We start from the raw sequence: 22,528 nt of genomic DNA, 5'->3' as shown, positions 1-22,528 counted from the left end.
ATCCCTTGGTATAGATGATATTTACTGAGGTACAAGACCTGGTCCATAAACTGAGAAAATTAGTAATTATATACTGAGTCTTAAACCTGGAAGCATAAATCAGATTAGAGTCCTAGAAAACCTTTAAATAACTTCTGTAACTCCTGTTATAATTTTTAAATTCTTTCAATTACTTTGGTGTTTTTACATGTTAAAACATTTTATATGTTAATTTCTTTCAATGAAGTCTCACCTTTTTTTCTTTCATTTGCAGATCACATTAGTAAAAAGACTGAGGTAAGTCTTATTGTAGCCATTTTGTAGAAAACACTGATGATTTTAAGAATAATACTTTAATATTTATCAGTAAGTATTTTTTAAGACATAGCCACTTAGACAACCTATAGGTTTGTCTTGATTGAACCCCAATCATGTCTCTGGCATTATAAAGGATATAAGATACATTATAGTAGAATAAAAAATGTGAATATTTGCATGAAGCATAATATCATTTGACTTTATTATTCTAATTTATGTATGTGTGTGTGTAAGCCAAAAGATTACCATGTGTGTGCCAAGCTTAAAATTTCATAGAGTTGTTTACTCTCTCAGTAAATTTTAATTTTTATTCAAATTTATCCTGAGACTGTGTCTCAAGGTATGTTGGATTATGGAAATTTGAAGTGAGCTGTGATTCTATGGATATAACCATGATAATAGTAACCTGATTATATATACTTACCATTCACAGTTAGAGGGTAGTACATACCTTCTTGGTGTTAGATGTTTTGGTTTTGTTTTTAAAGACTCTAGTACAGCCTATACAAATATTTTGGAATTGGGTGATGGTAGTATTATAAAAAATCCTCTAACATTGAGGAAGATACCAATACAATGTTAAAATTCTTTTCTTTTTTTTTTTGAGTTGGAGTCTCACTCTGTTGCCCAGACTGGAGTGCAGTGGCCGCTCCTGGCCACCGCAGCCTCGACCTGCTGGGCTCCGGTGATCCTTCCGCCTCAGCCTTCTGAGTAGCCGGAATTACAGGCATGCGCTACCACGCCCAGCTGATTTTTTGATTTATTGTAGAGATGAGGTCTCCCTGCCCAGGCGGGTCTCGAACTCGCGGGCTCAGGCAATCCACTCGCCTCAGCCTCCCAAAGGCGCGGGATTACAGGCTGAGCCACCAAGCCCGGCTCTTTTCATTTCTTTCGGTAATAATTTTAAAATTTCATTGTTTTCCTATTTTATATATATATATATTTATTTCTAAATTTCATTACTTTATCTTCTTAATGGTCAAATAGCCCTTGATTTCAATTTAGGATATATATATGGTTTTTGACGATTTTTTTGGTTTCAGGTATTTGCTTGCCAGGTTAGGAAGATGAAATTCATCTCTTAAAAAAAAAATCACATCCAAATAACTCCATGACTATATTAATAACTTAGTGTTTACAGTGCTCACAAACACAAAATTGATTTGTTGTTAAAACAGATGATTGAAATTCTTAAGTTATTTACAAACCATTATCACCATTCCTTAGAGTAAAACTTAAATGATCACATATGTAGACTGAATATTAATTCCATGTTGGAAAGTAGAAAACAAATACTTTTGGACTGATTCCAGTTTATTTTTACCCATTAATTTATTTGGAGGTTAGTTTCATGCAAATGAGAAAGTGGGACAAATGGTACACCCTATTTCTAAGAGATTACCAGCAACTGTTGGTGAAGGAAAAAATAATTCTATAAACTTTTCCATGCTTATTTTCCTGATTTGAAAGAAGAACAAAAAGTGTAGACTGATAGGATCTTTTCTATTTAGTATATTAAAGAATAGTTGTATTTAAATAAGCTTCTGTTTGTGAAATATTTTGTCTTTCCTTATAATTTTAGAGCTATGTTCTGTCTTCTGTTGTTAAATAATTAGATATGTAATAAAGTTTATTTTGAAGAATTCTGATGATTAAGTTCTACATTTGTAAATACAATCTAATTATAATTTATTTCCCACATAATTATTTTAAGAAATTGATCAAAAGAATATATGACTTATGTTATCCTTGGATACTTGTTAAAAGTATACCAAAATTGTGCTCCATTTCCATTAGAGGTATTACTTTCTGAGACTTAAATATTTAAATGTTACAATGCTTATGCTGTTGTTCTGGGAACTTAGAAGAGCTTCCCCCCCCCCCCAGAAAATCCAAAAAGTCTACAAAAAAATTTCTATTCAAACTCTAAAATAAAATATGTTCTCTGCTCCTACAAATGTACTCATCTTTGTTATGTTGTATGCTGAATAATTATTTCCATCTTTAATATGTTACTTATGCCAAGACCTTTTTTTTTATGTCTCCTCTGAAATTCCTAACCTCTATTCAGAGCAATATTTTTCCTCACTCATTCTCTTTTAAATCAGTCATTTATTGGATGAAGTTCCAGAAGGGAAAGATTTTTTACTAATATTATAGCTGGTTACCTGCTCAGGCACCTGATCAGAGTAGCTACACTGGTTCTGTCATCAATTAGCTCAATCACAGCATCATCTGGGTGGTGAGGGGTACTTGAACTGCCTGCATAGTCCTCTACCAGCTAAACTTGTTCTCAGTTAATTTAATCATTTCTTTTTCTCTCTGTGTCCATCTTGATTATATGTTATTAATCTCAGCACTTTCTTCCCAATCCCAATTCTTTGTAATCGTTCTCACACCAAAACAAATTGATACTTGTGAGAGTTGGAAATAGGAGTTAGCTTCTTCATTAAATGTCTGGGAGATGTTGACTGTCACTGTGCCTCCTTCACAGTATAGTCAAGAACACCCAAGGAATTGAATTTTAGAGAAACAGAATTAATAACAAAGTAGATTCTTGTTTGTGCATACCTCTTTTATAAAACCTCAATGAATCATGCCTTTTAAGGCGTATCATTTGATTCTCAAAGTTGTTTTTTAATCTTAATATGTTACTTTTTTAAATGTCAATACTGTTGGAAAGGGTCTCTCATACTCCTTTCTCTCTAGTCCTACTTTTATCTGACTTTCCCAACTACAGTCCTTATAATATAGTTTTACAGCTTTAATAACTTTATTGATCATTGTTATATCTCGAAGTAGGCAAGGTCAAGTCTTCAATACTCTGGAATAGACAGACTGTCTTTGGAGAAGTATCCAAGAAACTGCCACAGTGATTGCCAAAGGTGGAGATGGGGGACATAACTGGGACAGGGGTAGGAGAAAAGGCTTAGTTTTCACAATATAAACTTTTGAATTTTTTATCGTGTCTGTGTACTTCTTTTTTAAAAATTATATTAAAAATAAAAAGGACTAGGTGAGAGAAGAAGCCAGGGAACAAACCCAGTCCTTTCTGGTGCCACAGCCTACTTCCTTTTTGTAGCACTATGCTTCCACATGCCTACCTTTAGATGGTTATAAACTTGGACAAATAATTTATTGACTTTAGGCCCAAGTTAGTTATATTATGAAAAGTAATGTTGGATATGTTGATTTCTAAACTTATATATAATCGGTATGAGATTGAAATAGATAATAAAAAATGAAATGAACCCTATAATTAGCACTACCAAAACACTGGAAAGTAGCAGTAATAAAGTCAGAATACTAAATTTTAAAAGCAAGTAGATTCAACTCAGCTTTTAAAAATCTCACCTAAAATCTGGTTTTACCTAAGTAATTCAGCCTATTCCCTACTCTTCTCAATGTGTTGCACTTATTCTTGTTCCCTTGCCTTTTCTTATTTGTGTGTGTTACATTTGTTAGCTCTCCTTTGTTGTAATAGAAGCCCAACTCAAACCAACATAAACACATAAAGAGAAGTTTATTTGGTTCAATTAACCAAATCATGGAAGAATAGGGGGAAAACTAGTCTCATAGTTGACCAGATCCAGGCATTCAGACAGCTTTAGGGCTCTCCATTTCACTCCCTACTCTCAGTTGTTATCTGTTGCTTTACCTCAAGACAGACCACATGATTACTTAGAGACTCAGGGTTACATCTTTACAGGATTTCTTATAAACCATTAAATAGCTTTTGAGACTTAATAGATTCAAGTTTTCTTGCGATGAAGGAGGCAGGAATATTTTCTAGATGGTATTATATATTTTCTGTCATATCACATCAAGGGTAATGGAATGTTTGATTGTTTTTATGATATTAAAATTGATTTGTGGTCCTAAAATCTTTCTCCAATAAAAGGAACCAGTACTCCTTGGAGAAATGGCTGCTTCTAGGGCTGTGACAAGAGATACAGACGATGAGCCTGGAGCTGGGCATGGTGGCTTGCGCCTGTAATCCCAGCTACTTGAAAGTCTGAGGTGGGAGTATCCTCTTAAGGCCAGGAGTTCAAGACCAGCCTGGGCAACAGCATAGCAAGACCCCAACTATAAATTATTATTACTATTATTATTATTTAATTAGCCAGGCGTGATGGTTCACTCCTGTAGTCCTCCTCCTAGGGAGGCTGGGCAGGAGGATGACTTGAGTCCAGGAACTTGAGGCTACAGGGAGCTGATTGCACCATTGCATTCCAGCCTGGGTGACAGAGTGAGACCCCATTTCTAAAAGGGGGAGAAAAAAGATGAGCCTGGAGCATCTTGTAGTGCTGGAAAGTAAGAAAGTACTCAAAAAACATATCACAGGGACATAGAAACCAATCTGAAGTGTCCCAATGGCCAGAGCTAGGACAATTTGAGAAAGTAAATAATATTGGTATGCAAAGTGAAGTACATATCCATGAGTCAATACTAAGATAAATAAGTGATTGAATAAGTAAATAAATGGGAGAAAAAAGACACAAGAATTCCAAATAATTTATGTAGTTATTCTTCCAGGAGGTGGAGCTTAATTCTCCCCACCTCCCTCTTGAGTGTGGGCTTAGTGACTTGTTTCTCATGGATAAAGTATGAGAAGAGAGGGAAAATAACTTTACATGGAGAAACCTGGCAAACACAACCTTGACCAGGTGATCAATGTTGATATAATCAGTGATTAGCCATGTTGATAGCATGTATCCTTGATATGATGGGAGAAAAGTGGCACTACGCCTCTGTGGTCCTCTTCCAAAAACCCCAGTCTAATCATGGGAAAATATCAGACGAACCCAAATCAAGGAGCATTCTACAAAATACCTGACCAGTATAATCAAAATTCCTTAAAACTGTCAAGGTCATAAATAAGTTTGAAAAACTAAAGACTCAAGAAGGCTAAGGAGATCTAACAACTTTAATATGGTAATCCTGGACAGGATCTCAGAACAGAAAAAAGGGAGAAATTAGTGAAATCTGAATAAAGTATGGAGTCTAGTTAAAGTAGTGTGCCAATGTTAGTTCCTAAGTTACAACAAATGTACCATGATGTAAGATGTTCACAACGAGAAACTTGGTGCGGGGTGTATAGGAACTTTGTGTACTATCTCTGCAACTTTTCTGCAAATATAAGACCGTTCTAAAGTTTATTAAAAAATTGATCAGTGGGTTCAGGTTTTGTCAGCCATTATGGAGCTTCCCATCAAAGTCAATGCTTTAGCAGCTATTAATGATTATTTCTTTGACCCACTATTTCCTGGAGCTTTTTCTTCATTAAATTTTTGCTTTAGGAACATCATATGGTAATAATTGAATGGTAGAGAAGAGTTTGTGATGAAAATCAGTAGTCTCCCATATAAGCCCTTCCCTTTCCTTACTACTTTTTAAAGCTGTTCATATGTTTCAATATTGATTACCAAGCCATTCAAAAGTAGTTAGAGTTTTTCTGAGCACACTTATACTACCTTGCCTACCCATGTATCCTTTCCTTTTGTTCTTTTATTTGACTTTATTTATGCTTCAGAACTTGGCCACAGGGTCATTTCTTCCTGGAAGTGTTCCCTGAACGTGGTGTATATTTCACAGCATTTAACATCCTGTTTTTATCATTGTCTTACTTCTTCACTAGAGTTTGAATTCTTGGAAGTCTCGGATCATATCTTGTTGATTTAGTTTCCCTCGTAGCCTAATTCTTCACACATAGTAGGTAATGTAAATGAATGTTGGTTAAAGAATTAATGTTCTGCCTCCCCACTAAAATCTTCCCTAGCCTTTCTGGGTTTGCTTCTCCTGTATATTTTTATAATACTTACAACAGAGGAACACAGTAGGTTTCATTTCCTCTGCTAGATCAAGCACATTGTTAAGGCTTTTAGAGGGCTCTGCATTAAAAGGAATTCTGAGACTATCTTGCTCAGCAAAAAAAAAAAAAAAAGTGCAATTAACAATTATATTTGCCATTTATAAAAGAGGAAGAAGTGGGTGCATGCTTTACAGGTATTTACCCTGTCTTATGTATGGAAAGGTGCTTAATTATCGTGTTTGTTGCTACTTAGCATATTAGTGTTTGTCCTCAGAAGACCATGAGTTTCATGAGAATAGTCCATGCATAGCATAGTACTAATTGCATAGTAAGAGCTTAATAAATACTTAATTTTTTTTTTTTTTTGAGTCACAGTTTCACTCTAGAGGTTGCCCAGGCTGGAGTGCAGTGGCACGCTCACGGCCATCTCAGCCTAGAGCTGCTGGGCTCAGGCGATCCTTCTGCCTCAGCCTTCCAGGTAGCTGGAACTACAGGCACATGCCACCATGCCCGGCTAATTTTTTCTTTTTTAATTTCTTCTGACTGGGCTCGGTGGCTCAACCTGTAATCCCAGCACTTTGGGAGGCCGAGGTGAGTGGTTTTCCTGAGCCCGTGGGTTCGAGACCAGCCCGGGCAACTTGGCAAGACCTCATCTCTAAAAATAAAATAAAAAATAGCTGTAGTGGTAGCGCATGTGTGTAGTTCTGGTTACTCAGAAGGCTGAGGCGAAAGGATCGCCGGCACCCAGTAGGTCGATGCTAGGGTGGTCATGAGCATGCGAGCCACTGCACTCCAGCCTGGGCGAAGGAATGAGACTCCAACTCAAAAAAAAAAAAAGCATTTTGTACTAGAGACAAGGTCTCGCCATGTTGTCCAAGCTGGTCTTGAACCTGTGGGCCCAGGCAATCCTCATGCCTCCGCTTGTAAAGTACTGGGATTACGCATGAGCCACCGCACCCGGATAAAATACTTACTTTTCAAGTCAGGTTACACTTGAGTCCATCAGGGTCTACTCTAGGGGAGAGAATAAAGTAGATTTAACCAACATATAATTGTCATCCTTAATATACTAGCTCATTGAAGAACACCATTGTTTAGATTCTCTTGAAATAAGTCAAACGTGCCCAAGAGTGGTAAAAGAGAAATAGCATATGTAGATAGGTAGTTTTGAAGTTTGTGTGTTCCTGTTTGTTAAAGTAATTTAAAACTGTAAAGCAGGGAGGTTAATACTCTAGGAGGTGACTTGGAGCCCTTGAAAACATGAATATATTATAATTAAATTGACAGTTTTCCCCAGATCTCTAGAGTCTTTGCAATTCCAGTGACAATTCTAAAGGTTTTTTTTTTTTTTTTTTCAACAAGTTACCAGTATGGAAATGCAAAGGCCAAAAAATAGCTAAGAACTCATAAAGAACCATATATAATGCAGTATCTCTCATTTATCAAGATTCTGTATGTGCATGGGTCTACTTTTGAGTTATTTTGTTTTACTGGTCAATTTATTACTGTGCCAGTACCACACTGTGTTAGTTATATTTTTTTTAATTTTTAAATTTTAAAATTGGGTACAATTCAGTTAGGTATACAAATACTCATTGTGCAAGTACCCTTGTTGATGAGGTGTGCCCCCCCCTTCCCCAGGCAGTTTCCCACTACTGTCAGTCCCACCTCCCTGCCCCCCACAACCCCGTAGTTTCCCACTACTGTCAGTCCTTTTCTTATAGTATTACGGTAGTTGTTCAAGGTCCACTTAGGAGTGAGAACATGTGACGCTCAGTTCTTTGTTTTTGTGAAAGATCACTGGATGGACTATAAGTCCATCCAGGTTGCTGTGAAGTTCATGATATTGTTCTTCTTTATGGCCGCATAATATTCCATCGTGTATATGTACCACATTTTTTAAATCCAGTCCTCTTTTAATGGGCAGCACGGTTGGTTCCACGTTCTTGCTATTGTGAACAACCCTGCAGTAAACATACATGTGCAGGTATCTTTTTCATAGAGTGATTTGAGTTCTTCTGGGTATATTTCCAGTAGGGGGATTGTGGGGTCATATGGAAGGTCGATTTTTAGAACTTTTAGGAATTGCCACACTGTTTTCTACAGAGGCTGTACTAGGTTACACTCTTACCAACAGTGTAGAAATGTTCCCTTTTTGCCACATCCTCTCCAGCATCTGTTATTTTTTTGAGTGATTGATAATGGCCATTCTGACTGGAGTTAGGTGGTATCTCAGTGTAGTTTTAATTTACATTTCTTTGATGACTAGTGAGGCTGAACATTTTTTCATGTATGTTTTGGCTGCTCGTATGTCTTCTTTTTAGAACTGTCTATTCGTATCTTTTGCCCCCTTTGTAATGGAGCTGTTTTTTTTTTCTTTTCAGCACATTTAAGTTCCTTGTAGATCCTAGATGTTAGGCCTTTGTCAGACATAGAGTTAGCAAATATTTTTCCCAGTCTGTGGGCTGTCTCCCTGTTCTCCTGATGGTTTCTTTAGCTTTGTAGAAGCTTGTCAGTTTGATGAGGTCCCACTTGCCTGTCTTTTATCTCTTATGACATGGGCACTTGGGATTTTGATCAGGAATTGGTTGCCAGTTCCAATTTCCATAAGAGTGTCTCCTGTATTTTCTAAGGTTTTTATAGTTTGAGATTTTACGTTTAGGTTTCTGATCCATTTAGAGTTGATTTTTGTGTATGGGGATAGGTAGGGGTCTTGTTTCAATCTGCTGCATATGGTCAGCCAGCTTTCCCAGCACCATTTACTGAATAGGTTCTCCTCTCCTCAGTGGCTGTTGGTGGAGACTTTGTCGAAGATGAGTTGGTTGAGAAATTGAGGTTTTGCTTCTGGAATCTCCATTCTATTCCATTGGTCTATGTGCCTGTTCTTGTACCAATACCAGGCTGTTTTGATTATTGTAGCATTATAATAAAGTTTAAAGTCTGGGAGTGTGATACTTCATGCTTTATTTTTTTTTTGCTGAGGAATGTTTTGGCTGTGTAGTTATTCTAACATCATAATGTGTTATATGTGGAAAAACAAGGGACAGTTTTAGTCTTAATAGAAAAACATCAAATGGGATTCTCTACCTTCCATTACATGAAAATCAATTCTGCATAGATTAAACACCTATATGTGAAAAGCAAATCTTGCAACTTTAGAACTAGAAAATGTAGAAGAATAAATTTCTGACATGAATAGGGAAAAACTTAAAAACAGTAACTATAAAACAAAAGATTGACAAAGTAGATGTCATTAAAATGAGTTACTTCTTTTCCACAAAGTACCAAAAAGAGTGTAAAAAGACAAGGCACAAATGGAAAAAAGGTATTTTCAAAACATAGACCTGTTAAAGGATTAGTATTCAGATAAAGAACTCTAATCAAATGGTTACTGTCTCGTAAAATAGAAATATTAAAAAATAAGCAAGAGACATCATGGTTTTCACAAAGTAGGAAATATGAGTAGCAAAAACATAGAAAAGGTCCAGTTTTAGCCGGGCTCGGTGGCTCAGCCTGTAATCCCGTGCCTTTGGGAGGCTGAGGTGAGTGGATTGCCTAAGCCTGCGGGTTTGAGACCCGCCTGGGCAAGCAAGACCTCATCTCCACAATAAATCAAAAATCAGCCGGGCGTGGTAGTGCACGCCTGTAGTTCCAGCTACTTGGAAGGCTGAGGTGGAAGGATCACCGGAGCCCAGTGGGTCGAGGCTGCGGTGGCCGGGAGCAGGCACTGCACTCCAGTCTGGGCAATGGAGTGAGACTCCAACTCAAAAAAAAAAAAACAAAGTCCAGTTTTGCTACTAATCAGATAAATGCAAATTAAGATGACATTGAAATACTATGTTTTCTTGCCCACTAGACAGGCAAAAATTATGAAGATTTGCAAACAACGAAATTCAGAGGTTATAGGTCAATAGAGTTATGAATCAGTTTATATTGGTGGAAATGTAAATTAATACAAGTATTTTACACAAGTTTGGTGTTCTTACAGAGTTGAGTATTTGTTATAATACAGGAGTCAGCAAACTTTTTTGTAAAGGGCCAGTAAGCAAAGACTTTAGATTTTGAGGTGCATACTACTCAGTTATACCATTGTAGAATAAAAGCAACTATAGACAGTACTTAAATGAATGAGCATGCATGACTGTGTTCAATAAAACTTTATTTGGAAAAAGGGCAGCAGGCCCCTTTTGAACTGTAGTTTGCTGATCCCCTTATATACTTTATACTTTAGCAGTCCACTCATGAATATATGTGCCCTAGAGGAACTTGCATGTGTTTCCTAGAAGCCATGCATAGAAATGTTTATGTTTATTTTTGTAATGACCCAACCTAGCCTCCATACTTCCCAAGAAAAAAAAAAAACAGGAAAAATCCAAATGGATTACACCATTTGGTAAACTCATCAGTAGAATGAATAAGTTTTAGTATAATCACACAATGGTTTATGCAGTTGTGAAAATGAATGAATTTATAGCTCCAGGCAACAACATGAATGAATCCAAACAAGCTGAGTGAAGAACAAGTCTCGAGAATGCATCAGAGTTAAACCAAATTTCATAAAACTTAAAATTAAGCAAAAATAAATGTTCTTGCTAAAAATGTTTAATTTTTACATAAACTAAACCTTAAGATCTGGCTTTCATTTTATAGGAGATATAGGTATTGAAAGTAAAAATTAAGTGATACCTATGGAATCAACTGACATAGTCTCTTCAACAAGAAAGTGTTGAGAAGAGTTGGGGTGTGGAGGGGATGTTCTAGATTAAACAGATGACCAAATGCAGTGTACAGACCTTTATTGGATTAGCCATACAAAATTTTGAAACAACTGAAGAAATTTGAATTTGAACTAGGTGTAAGATAATAGTAAATAATCTGATTTTTGTTAGTTTTTGTAATGATATTATGGTTAAAATGAAATATTTATTTTTTACAGCTGCATATGAAAGAATCTTGAGACAAACTTATTATCATGTCTGTACTATACTGTAAAATACATAAGCTCAAAAAGGGATAAATATAAGAACACCTTAACAATTGTTAAATCTAAGTATAGAATATATGGGTGAAAAACTTCATAATAAAAACCAAAAAAAAAAAAAAAAACCCAAAACAAGCAAAATGAAATATATTGTTTAGTGATGTTTGTTTTCAAAACAAGAAAACGGAAATGATGAGCTAAATTTGTGTAGTGGTTACCTTTGTGGAGGCAAGGAGATTAGAATAGGGAAGAGTACATAGGTAGGTACACGGTATAGGTCATATTCTAGTTTTTAAGCAGAATGGTGTGGAATCACGGGTGTTTCCTTTTTCTTTAAACCAGCTTTATTGGGTTATAATTTCCATACCATGGAATTCACCAATTGTACGTGTATAATTCAACCATTTATAGTGTATTTAAAGAGTTGTACAACCATAAACAGACTAGTTTAGAACAGCTCCATAATCCTAAAAAGTTCCCTCATATCCATTTACAGTCAATTCCTACTCCTACCTTTAGCCTCTAGCAACTACTACTTTTTGTCTCTAGATTTACCTTTTCTTGTAAACCACTATGAATGGACTCATACATGGAGTCTTTGTGTTTGGTTTCTTTCACTTAGCATCATGTTTTTGAGGCTTATCCATGTTGCAGTAGGTCAGTAGTTAATTCAACTCTATTCTGAATAGTATTTTATTGTATAAATGTTTATTCACCAGTTGATGGACTTGCAATGAACATTTGATATATGTCTTTGTGTAGATGTTTTTATATCTCCTAGGAGTGAAATTGCTGGGTTGTATGGTAAACTTATGTTTAACTTTTTAAGAATCTGTCAAGCTGGGATTGGTGGCTCAGCCTGTAATCCCGCACTTTGGAAGGCTGAGGTGAGTGGATTGCCTGAGCCCGCGGGTTCAAGACCCACCTGGGCAACTTGGAAAGACCTCATCTCTACAACAAATAAAAAAATTAGCCGGGCGTGGTAGCGCGTGCCTGTAGTTCCAGCTACTTGGAAGGCTGAGGCGGAAGGCTCACCGGAGCCCAGCAGGTCGAGGCTGCGGTGACCAGGAGTGTGCCACTGCACTTCAGTTTGGGTGACAGAGTGAGACTCCAACTCAAAAAATAAAAATAAAAAATCTGTCAAATTGTTTTCCAAAGTGGCTATACCATTTATCGTTCCCACCAGCAGCCTATGAGAGTTTCATTTTCTATATATCCTTGTCAACACTTGATATTGTCTCTTGTTTGATTACAGCCATTCTGGTGGGTATGTCATATAGTTTGTTGTAGTTTTAGTTTGCATTTTCCTAATTACTTTGAGCATCTTTTCATATGCTTATCAGCCATTCATATATCTCCTTTGTTTATTCAGATCTTTTGCCCATTTTTCATTGTTATCTTATTGATTTGTAAAATTTTTTTGTATGTCTGAATACAAGTCCTCTATCAGATATATGATATGCAAATATTTTCCCTCAGGCTGTTCCTTGCCTTTTCTTTTAAATTTTTTAATTGATTCATAATAGATGTACCTATTTTCAGAGTGCCTTTGCATTTTCTTCATGGTGTCTTTTGAAGCACAAAAGTTTTAAATTTTGATCAAGTTCAGTTCATAAATTTTTTCTTTTGTAGATAGTACTTTTGGTGTTGATTGAATAACTCTTGCCTAACCTAAGGCCATAGTAATTTATTCTAGAAGTTTTATAGTTTTAGTTCTTCCTTAAAGTCTGTGATCCATTTTGAGTTAATTTTTGTGTTTGATGGAAGATTCCAGTTCACCTTTTGGCATATGCATATCCAATTTTCCCAGTACTATTTGTTGAAAACACTCTTGTTTCCTTAATGAAAGCCTTGACATCTTTTTAGAAAGTAAATTGACCTTTGTGAAATGTGAAGTTGATGTCTAGATTTCCAATTCTGTTTTGTTGATCTATATCTCTATAGATCATCAAGCATCATACTATCTTCTTATTTATTATATCCTTGCACATAACAGATATATACGTTTTGAATTGAAATTGAATTGACTAACTTATTAAAGAATCTATGTTCTTAAATTTGCTACATTTTAATCTTTTTTTCGTTGGATGTAGGAGTGGGACTGTGGTTGATTTATTTTTGCTTTATTCCCCCAATAGTTTCTTATCAAGGTATCTTTTGAAAAATCTGTCTCTACGCTGAAAAGAAACTTTGTGCCTCACTAAAAAATATTCAAGGAACAGAGTGCCTTTTGGGATAGGCATGCTGGTAATGGGAACAAATATCAAAAAACAGGGACACTAGGTAGAACTGCAGTCTTTGGTAATATGAAATCCAGAGGCTGATTAGTTGCCAACAGCATGCTTTTTTTCCTTCCATAGAACTTCAGCAGTGTTTTAAGCTTTTTTTGTATTTGCTACTTTAAAATGGAATATTACCAGAATATACTGGAAGTATTTTATGAAGCAGTAGGTGTAAGAGTTACACATCTGAACCATCTAGCAATCATCGACATTCTTGAGGCCATAATTACTTGGTGGGGAAATAATACTCACTCTGTCAGCTTTTCATGGTGTTTATGAGATTCAAATAAAGGAATACTTGTTTAAGTGCTTCGCAAAATATAAAGTGTTGTATAGTTTTAATGATATTTGAATATTAAGCACTGGTATACAAATAAATTTTTCTTTCAAACACTTTACTTTTTAAAATAATGTTAAGGGGAAAATATCAAGAATTATTGAACTGTTTGATCATCCACTTATAAATACAGTTGAAATGGGTAAAACTGTGAATACAATAGCTCAAGAATGTGGTACATAGTGAAACCAATGAGAGTGAGAAGAATATATTCTTCATTCTGTCTTTATAACAGGAAGTTGGAGAGAAGAAAAGACTCTTTTACTTGGATAATTTGTAAAATTTTTAACTTTATATAATTGGATAGACAGTAATCAAAATCTTTAAAAAATCTCTTTATTGGCATGTAGAATTTATGCAAAAATTATTTTTAAATATAAAAGATGGAGTAATACAAAGCTATAGTAATCAAGGCAATATGGTACTGGCATAAGACTAGACATCTACAGATTGATAGTATAGAGTTAAGACTTTAGGAACAAACACTGATATTTATCTTCAATTGTTTTTGGACAATGTTCTTTACCCACAATTCAGTGGGAGAAAGACTAGTCTTCTCAACCAGTGATGCTGGATATTCTTGTGCAAAAGAATGAATTTTTCTTCATACCATACACAATAATTAACTCAACATGGATCACATAAATCAATATAGAAGTACATCTATAAAATGCTTAGAAGAAAATATAGGAGCAATTTTTGTGATCTTGAGTTAGGCAGTGATTTCTTGGATAAATTGGACTTCATCAAAATAAAAAACTTTTGCGATGCAATGGGCACCATCATGAATGTGCAAACTGCAAAAGAAACAGTCAAAAGAGTAAAGAGAGTAAAATTACAACTCATGGAATGGGAAAAAATATTTGCAAGCTATGCATCTGACAGAGGCCTAATATCTAGGATCTACAAGAAACTCAAACAAATGGACAGGAATTAAACAACCCACCCCATGAAAAAGTGAGCAAAGGACATGAACAGTCACTTCTCAAAGGAAAACATTGAAGCAGCCAACAGACATGAAATAATACTTGACTTCACTAATCATCAGAGAGATGCAAATCAAAACTACAATATCACTAATACCAGTAAAGATGGCTATCTTTTTTTTTTTTTTTTTGAGTTGATGTCATACTCTGTTGCTCAGGCTGGTGTGCAGCGGCACACTCACAGCTACCACAGCCTTATCCTTCTGGGTTCAGGTGATCCTTCCACCTCAGCCTTCCAAGTAGCTGGAACTGCAGGCATATGCCACCACACCTGGCTAATTTTTCTTTTGATTTATTGTGGAGATGAGGTCTCGCCAAGTTGCCCTGGCTGGTCTCAAGCCCGTGAGCTCAGGCAATCCTCTCACCTTGGCCTCACAAAGAGCTGGGATTATAGGCGTGAGCTACTGTTCCCAGCAAGATGGCTATCATTAAAAAGTCAAAAAGCAACAGGTGCTGGCTTGGCTATGGAGAAAATGTAATGCTTCTACACTGTTAGTGAGTATGTAAGCTAGTTCAACCTTTGTGAAAAGCAATGTGGCGATTTCTCAGAGAACTAAAAATTGAGCTTCCATACGATCTATCAGTCTCTTTTCTGGGAATATGCCCCAAGGAACATAAATTTTTCTACCAAAAAACACCTGCACAGTATCTTCATTGTAGCACTATTCACAACAGCAAAAACATGGAACTAACCCAGATGCCCATAGAAAGTGGTAGACTGAATAAAGAAAATGATGGAATATTATGCATATTATAAGTAAGTAAATATACATGATGGAATATTGTGCAGCCATAAAGAAAAATAAAATCAATCATGGCTTTCTCAGCAACATGAATGTAGCCGGAGACCATCATACTAAGTGCATTATCACAGAAGCAACCAAATACCACATGTTCTTACTCATAAAGTGGACCCTATTCACTGATCACATGCACACAAGGGTGGAATCAGCTGACGCTAGGCACTGCTAGAGGAGGGAGCGGGGATACACATGGCAACACACTGGGTACCAGGTACACTATCAGGGAGAGAGATGGCCAGCTAGAAGCCCAGACATCACCTACATGCAACCTACTTATGTAGTAAATCCTCACTTGTATCTCACAACTTTAAAATAAAATTTAAAAAATATAAAAAGAATGTGCAAAGACAACCCACAGAATTGGAGGAAATATGGCAAATCATATTTTGGTAAGATCAGATACCTAGAATATGTAAAGAAACCTTACAACTAAAAAATAAAAAGACAACTAACTCAGTTGAAAATGAGCAAAGGATCTGAGTAGACATTTCTCCAAAAAAGATATACGAGTCTCCAATAAGCACATAAAATGATGCTCAGCACCATTAGTCACAGGGAAATGAAACTTAAAACCACAATGAGATACCATTTCACACCCTGTCGGGTAACTGTAACCAAAAAGACAGATAATAAGTGTTGGTGAGAATGTGGAGAAATTGGAACTCTCACACTGCTAGTGGAACTGTAAATAGTTGGCTGCTTTGGAACCTATCTGGCAATGTCTGAAAAGGTGAAACAGAGTTACTAGCAGTTCTACTCTCAAGTATATACATACAAGATAACTGAAAACATGTCCACACAAAATCTTGTGCATGAATGTTCATAGCAACATTACTCATAATAGCCACAAAAAAAAAACCCAAAACCAATAACAAATGTCCATCAACCAGTGAATGGAGAAGTAAATTGTAGACTGGAATATTATTTGGCAATAAAAAGGAATAAATTCCTGATACATGCCATAAGATGAATGAACCTTGGAAGTATTTTGCTAAATCAAAAAGAAACCAGTTCACAGATGAGTTCGTTTATGTGAAATGTCCAGGATAGGCAAGTCTGTAGAGAGAGAAAATCGATTAGTGTTGCCTGGGACTAGGGGACGGCATTAGGAAGAAATGGGGTGTGACAGCTAATGGGCGCAGAATTTACTTTGGGGATGATGGCAGTGTTACACAGTTGATTGTGGGGGGTGGTACGATGAGGGTGTTTCAAAAACCATTGCCTTGTAGACATCGAATGGGCGAGTTGTGTATTCATATGGTATATGAATAACAAAAATGCAAAAATCGAGCAATACTTCACTCTAAAGGATATGAAGGAGTACGAATAGGAGATTTGCAAATGTGTCCCTGCTGATTATTTTCTGGAAATAGAAAAGGATCAAGTGGTTGATTGTCTCTTAGCTATCATTTTTCTTTCATTTTTTACCCTTTTAGTGGCTGACTAGGCATATTAAATGCATACACTTTTATGTTGAATGACAGTAAATCATAATTCATTTTTGACAGGAATTGAGTTCTTCTCAGACTTTATCACATGATGGAGGATTCTTCAATAGACTGGAAGATGATGTTCATAAAATTCTTATTAGAGAAAAAAGAAGAGAACAGCTTACAGAATATAATGGAACAGATAATTGTACAGCTCATGAACACAACCAGGCATGTAAAGTAGAAAATTATCTTAAAATCACAGTGAAATTAAAGTACAATTTTCTTTTCAAAGAAAGTAAGCAGTAGAATCCAAGTATGATTGTATAAAGTAACAGTCTTAGGGTTGTATCTTAGTCATTATCATGAAAATATATTTATATTAAAAAGTATGAAATAAAGTATACTCATACTGTATGATGTAGTTCATTCATTGATGTCGGTTGAGCATGTGCTGTATGCTATGTATTGTTGGGCACTGGTATGAGGGAGTGAGAATACCAAGATGGATAAGACCTTTCTTCCCTTAGACACTCAGCGTAGAGGGGATATGGGGAGGTAGACCTGTACAAGGATTATCATTCAGTCCAGTGAAGACTTTAAGGGAGACATGAACAATGAAAAAGGAGGTTTTGAGAGCAAAGGTCACTGCTTGGGTGAATTGTGATGGGAATATTAAAAAGTGACATTTGGGATGGATTTTGAAGGATGAATAACGGTGTAAGCTGAGAAATGGAGAAAGACTGCAGTCTGAGGGAACTGCAGTAACAGAGGTCCTGAGTTATAAAAGGCCTTAGACTGAGTATTGGAGAAACTGAAAACTTCTGCTGCTAGGAAGTATAGAGTTAAGTGAGTATGGGATGACTTGACTAGAGAAATTGGATTTATGTTATAAATGGCTTTTCTGTGAAACTAATAAGTTAGAATTTTACCCTACATAACAGGGCAAGCTGTAGCTCATAAATCAGATCTGATCAGCAGTCTGTTTTTGTAAGGGCCACAAGCTAAGAATGGTATTTACATTTTCAAAATACTGTCTAAAAAATGAAAAGAGGTGGGCAGCATGAAAACCAGAGCTAGCAGACGGGAGCCATGGCAGGACAAGCATTTAGAAAGTTTCTTTCGCTCTTTGTCCAAGTATTGGTTGAATGGAGTACAGCTGAAACTATAACCAAGGGAGGCATTATGCTTCCAGAAAAATCTCAGGGAAAGGTATTGTGAGCAACAGTGGTGGCCTTTGGCTTAGGCGCCAAAGGAAAGGGTAGAGAGATCAACCAGTTAGTGTGAAAGTTGGAGATAAAGTTCTTCTCCCAGAATATGGAGGCACCAAAGTAGTTCTAGATGATGAGGATTATTTCTTATTTAGAGATGGTGACATTTTTGGAAAGTATGTGGACTGAAGCAAAACGTTGTTGAAATGGCATCAACATGAAACTGACCATTCTACTGAAGTTGTGAAATCTTTCATCATGTAAATAATTTTCATGTCTTTCTTTCATAATAAACTAACAAAAAAAAAAAAAAAGAAGAGACTATGTGACAAACACATAATCCACAAAACCTGAAATATTTGCTGTCAGGTCCTTTATAGAAAACGTTTGCAAATAACTACTACAGACCAGTATTAACCAAAAAGTATTATCTGAGAAAAAAAGAATGCTTTCTCTCCTCCTGCCCCATTCCTAGCTGTACGGGGCCAGGAAGAGGCCAAGATCCTCACTGCCACATCTTAAATCTCATCTTAGAGAAAGTATATAATCTCTCATGCCTCTAAGTCTGCATTTATTTTTCTTAACATAACCACTACTCTCCCTCTTAACCTTGATCCTGTTCTTTACCTTGTAGTAACCTCCAATCCATCAGTTCTTTCAGCCTGAAACTTGTAGTAAGTAATTTCAGTAATGTCCCCATAAACACTTTACGTTTACTTCCTTAACTTTCTATTATTCTCTTCTTGCCAGTATGTATTGTTGGCTCTCAAAGTATTGTCCACCTTCTCTAATTTAATTCCTGAACCACCAGGGTTTGCTGGAAAATATCTTTCATTATCAGTGCTAATGTTCTGATCTGAAAATCAGTGCTATATAACTTTTGCCATATTCTCATTTCTACTTAACAGTACTTTGATTCATCTTTTTCTAATTCTGACAAATTATAATAATAGCTGTTCCAAATTCTGAGAGTCTGGTTCACATCCTTTTACTCTCTTCAGTGGATGTTATCTCTTTGTTTTCTAAGAAGACTGATAAATTCAGTCATTCAGCAAATTAAACATCTTCTATATTATGTTATATGGGACCACAAGAGAAGCCTTAAGAACTTTTAATCCAATGCAGCCATAAGATAGGGTTATAACTAACAGTATTCCACAAGAAAATCTGTTTTCAGCTTAGTGGTGGGAAATCCTTGCCTGCCCTGAGTACTTGTGAGCTTCTTTCTGACATTGAATTAAACTTGCTATTTTCCTCTCATGCCTTGACTGCCAAATTGTATGTACAGTCCAAGTAACTATGTTAATTAATACTTATGATTAGCATATTCACTTTATCTTTTTTCATTGATTATGATTTTTCCCTTTGTAGTTCATATTTTATTTTTTAAAGCCACCTCAGATCATTTTTTTGGATAGAAGGAATGATGTTAATATATTTTAAGAAATACTTAGGTGCATCAGCCCTTTATAGAACAAAGTTGAGTATATATAAGTTTAATTAAATGATCAAGTAGTATTATGATATAATAAAACCAAAGTGATAGTATGGTATAGTGGAAAGAGAATAGGCTTTGAAATAAAATAAACCTGATAACAAAAGATAGCTCTTCAGCTTATCAGCTATGCTACATTGGAATGAAATTACCTGCCTTTCTTGTACTATTATTAGGAAAGTTATCAGTTATAATTTACAGTGTTTATCAGAGCATGTTGGACACGTTATGCACTTAATAGATAATTATTTTTGTACAGGCAAAAAAATGGTAAGTCCAAAAAAAAAGATACACTGATAAAGTGCCATAGTAATTTATAGGGATGGGATCAGAAATGGCTTCGTGGGGAGAAAATGGCATTTGAATTAGAAACTTAAAGACAGTAGAATTTGAACATGCAGAGGTGAAAAAAGAAGAAACTGGAATGCTGTGAGCAAAATTATGGAGGCAATGAAGTATAAACCAGTTTAATTAAAACCAAAGGTTCATAGCGGAATGTAGTTTAAGTTTGATAAGGTAGGTTGGAAAAGATTGTAGAGAATTTGAAACCTGGTTTATAATTTAGTCAGTGAATAGTAAAGAATTTTTGATGAGAGAAAAGTTTTATACAATAATATTAATTTCACGGCAGTGCCTAGGAAAAACTGAAGGAAGGTGAAGGCTATACTAATTATTAGTAAGGATATAGAACAACAGTAACATACCACTATTGGGGTTATCTGAAAATTGGTATAACCATTTTGGAAAACAATTTGGTATTAACTTTTAAGGTTGGTATGCATGACCTGTGTTTTAGAAATTCTACCCCTATATTCAAATCCTGGAAGACATGTCCAGGAAGAATGTTTAAAACTCTGTTGTTTATAGTAGCAGATCAATAGGAGAAATGAATGAGCTACAGTTACACATGGCAACATGGATGAATATCAAGAACATAATGTTTCATGGAAAAAAAAAGTCAAATAATAATAGTTTTGCCCTTTATATAAATTTCAAAAGATAGAAAATTCAGTTTATTATTCAGGGACCTAAATACATGTAGTAAAATATTTAATAGAGGAAAAGAATGACAAACGCCATATCCATAATGGTGGATATCCTTGGGAGAGGAGGAAAAGGAATATGATTGGGGAGAGTCACATGAGGGCTGCCCAAGTATTGGTGATGTTTAGATTCTTAATATGCATATTGGGTTGCTTTTATTTTATCCTATATATAGTATATATAATTCTTTTGCATGTATGAAGTTTTCATGAGTAAAAAAAATTAGGATTTTGTCTTTGAGTGTAATGGGGAAAAAGAGGATTAAGGCCATTTAAAGAATACTTATTTCTTTCTATATCTACATCTTCCTTCTTTCCATTGTACTCCTTTCTCAGAAAAAGAAATCTCTTTTATTTTTTTGCCAAGGTTAGAATTTTTTAACTGTACATATATTAATATACCAGAAATTTTTAAATCAACCTAAATCTACCATTCTTAACACGACGTTTGGCTTCATTTTTGAATAGCCTTTTTCTAGGAGAATGCCTAGATGCATAGATATTTTAAAGTAATTGTAACAAAAATGAATAAGTTTTATAGCCTCTAGTTAACTGGGTGTTATAGTCTGTCAAACTAACATGCTGTAATTTGCTTGGCTATTGCCCTATTATTGAATATTGTTCAAAATTGATTGCTTGACATTCATTGATTGTCTTCATTTAATTTTTGTGGTGAATAATTTTCTTGGAATAAATTCTTAAAAATAGTAATTGAAAGAACATAAACATCTGTGTAGCTCTTGATGTGTGTCAATATACTATTTTCTAGCAGCAGGATATGAGCCTACTAGTTTCTCCCAAACTTCACTAGCATTGGGTCGATCAACTACTTCTAGTATCATCCCCTCTTGTGGCCTTTGGGGCTCTGTTTTATTAATTGCCCTTGTGCATATTCTTTCTTTTTGTTCTTATATTCACTGTGTCCAAACCCAGACTCATCATCTTACTCTACAGACCAAGCATCTGACTTGACTTCTGTCTTTTCTGTTTTTGGTTTCATTATTTTAACCAGACATCCATATTCTAAGCCTCTTTCTCACTTTTGGTTTTCAAGATTTTGGAGCTTTAAATCTTTGAAATATCTCTCAAATCTGTCTTCTCTTCCATTCTCACAAACATTTCTCTCATTAGGCCCACATCTCTTACTGGGGTTATTTCAGTAATCTAACCAGACTTTCTGCTTCTTGACTTGAGTGTCAGATAATGTATCTTACACATTGCTAACAATGGCTTTTTATAAAGCATAATATTCATCAAATCATGCCTTTGCTCTTAAGCTTCATTGCCTGTTGAACTAAGTGCAGAGTCCTAGACCTGGCATTTGTAGTCCTTAAACTGTACTTTTAAAAACTGAGTTTCCCTTGCTGGCTTTTCAGGACTTAGGTAAAAAAATAAAAAATAAAAATAAGCTAGGTTTCTCAATCAATTTAATAGGTCTTAAAATCAATTTAGTAGGTTGCCACAAAGAAAAAAAAAATTGGGACAGGAGAAAATGAGAGTATGTAGCACCTATTTATATTTCATGAAATTTGTTTCTGTGTGTGCATATGTCTGTATACATACACTGCATATAAACATACACTGATATATGTGTGCCTTCTAGGTCATGATATAAAACATTCCTGTCACGGGTCGCTGTCAAATAAGTTTGAAAGCATTTTTCTATGGGATAGCCTTAATCTAGTTAACTTCAGCTGTTTGTATTCTAATTTTCTTCTAGCTGGAGCAGACCACTCCTCACAGAATGCCAGGCCCTTCTTAGTTTTCCTCAAGGTTCATTTGGCATTTCCTTCCTGAAGCTTTTTCCCACTGTCCAGAAACATTGGATATGATCTTTCCTTTTTTTTTTTT

General features: G+C 35.5%; 1 protein-coding gene and 1 pseudogene across 3 annotated transcripts in view; both read left to right on the top strand.

The window, feature by feature from the left end:
* Positions 1 to 22,528, top strand: part of GKAP1 (G kinase anchoring protein 1) — a 74,174-nt gene that overhangs the window by 33,647 nt on the left and 17,999 nt on the right. For 2 of the 3 annotated variants that reach the window (XM_008072541.1, XM_008072540.1), the window contains 2 exons: positions 254 to 276; positions 17,007 to 17,159. In XM_008072541.1, coding sequence (XP_008070732.1) covers positions 254 to 276; positions 17,007 to 17,159 — 176 coding nt within the window. The remainder of the gene's footprint in view (positions 1 to 253; positions 277 to 17,006; positions 17,160 to 22,528) is intronic. The other variant, XM_008072542.1, reaches the window with a different exon arrangement.
* LOC103275124 lies at positions 18,021 to 18,328 on the top strand (annotated as a pseudogene).

The sequence above is a fragment of the Carlito syrichta genome, unplaced genomic scaffold (genome assembly GCF_000164805.1).
Source record: "Carlito syrichta isolate Samal-C Ts95f unplaced genomic scaffold, Tarsius_syrichta-2.0.1 Scaffold315331, whole genome shotgun sequence".
NCBI lineage: Eukaryota > Metazoa > Chordata > Mammalia > Primates > Tarsiidae > Carlito > Carlito syrichta.
This window is presented reverse-complemented; position numbering and strand designations above follow the sequence as displayed.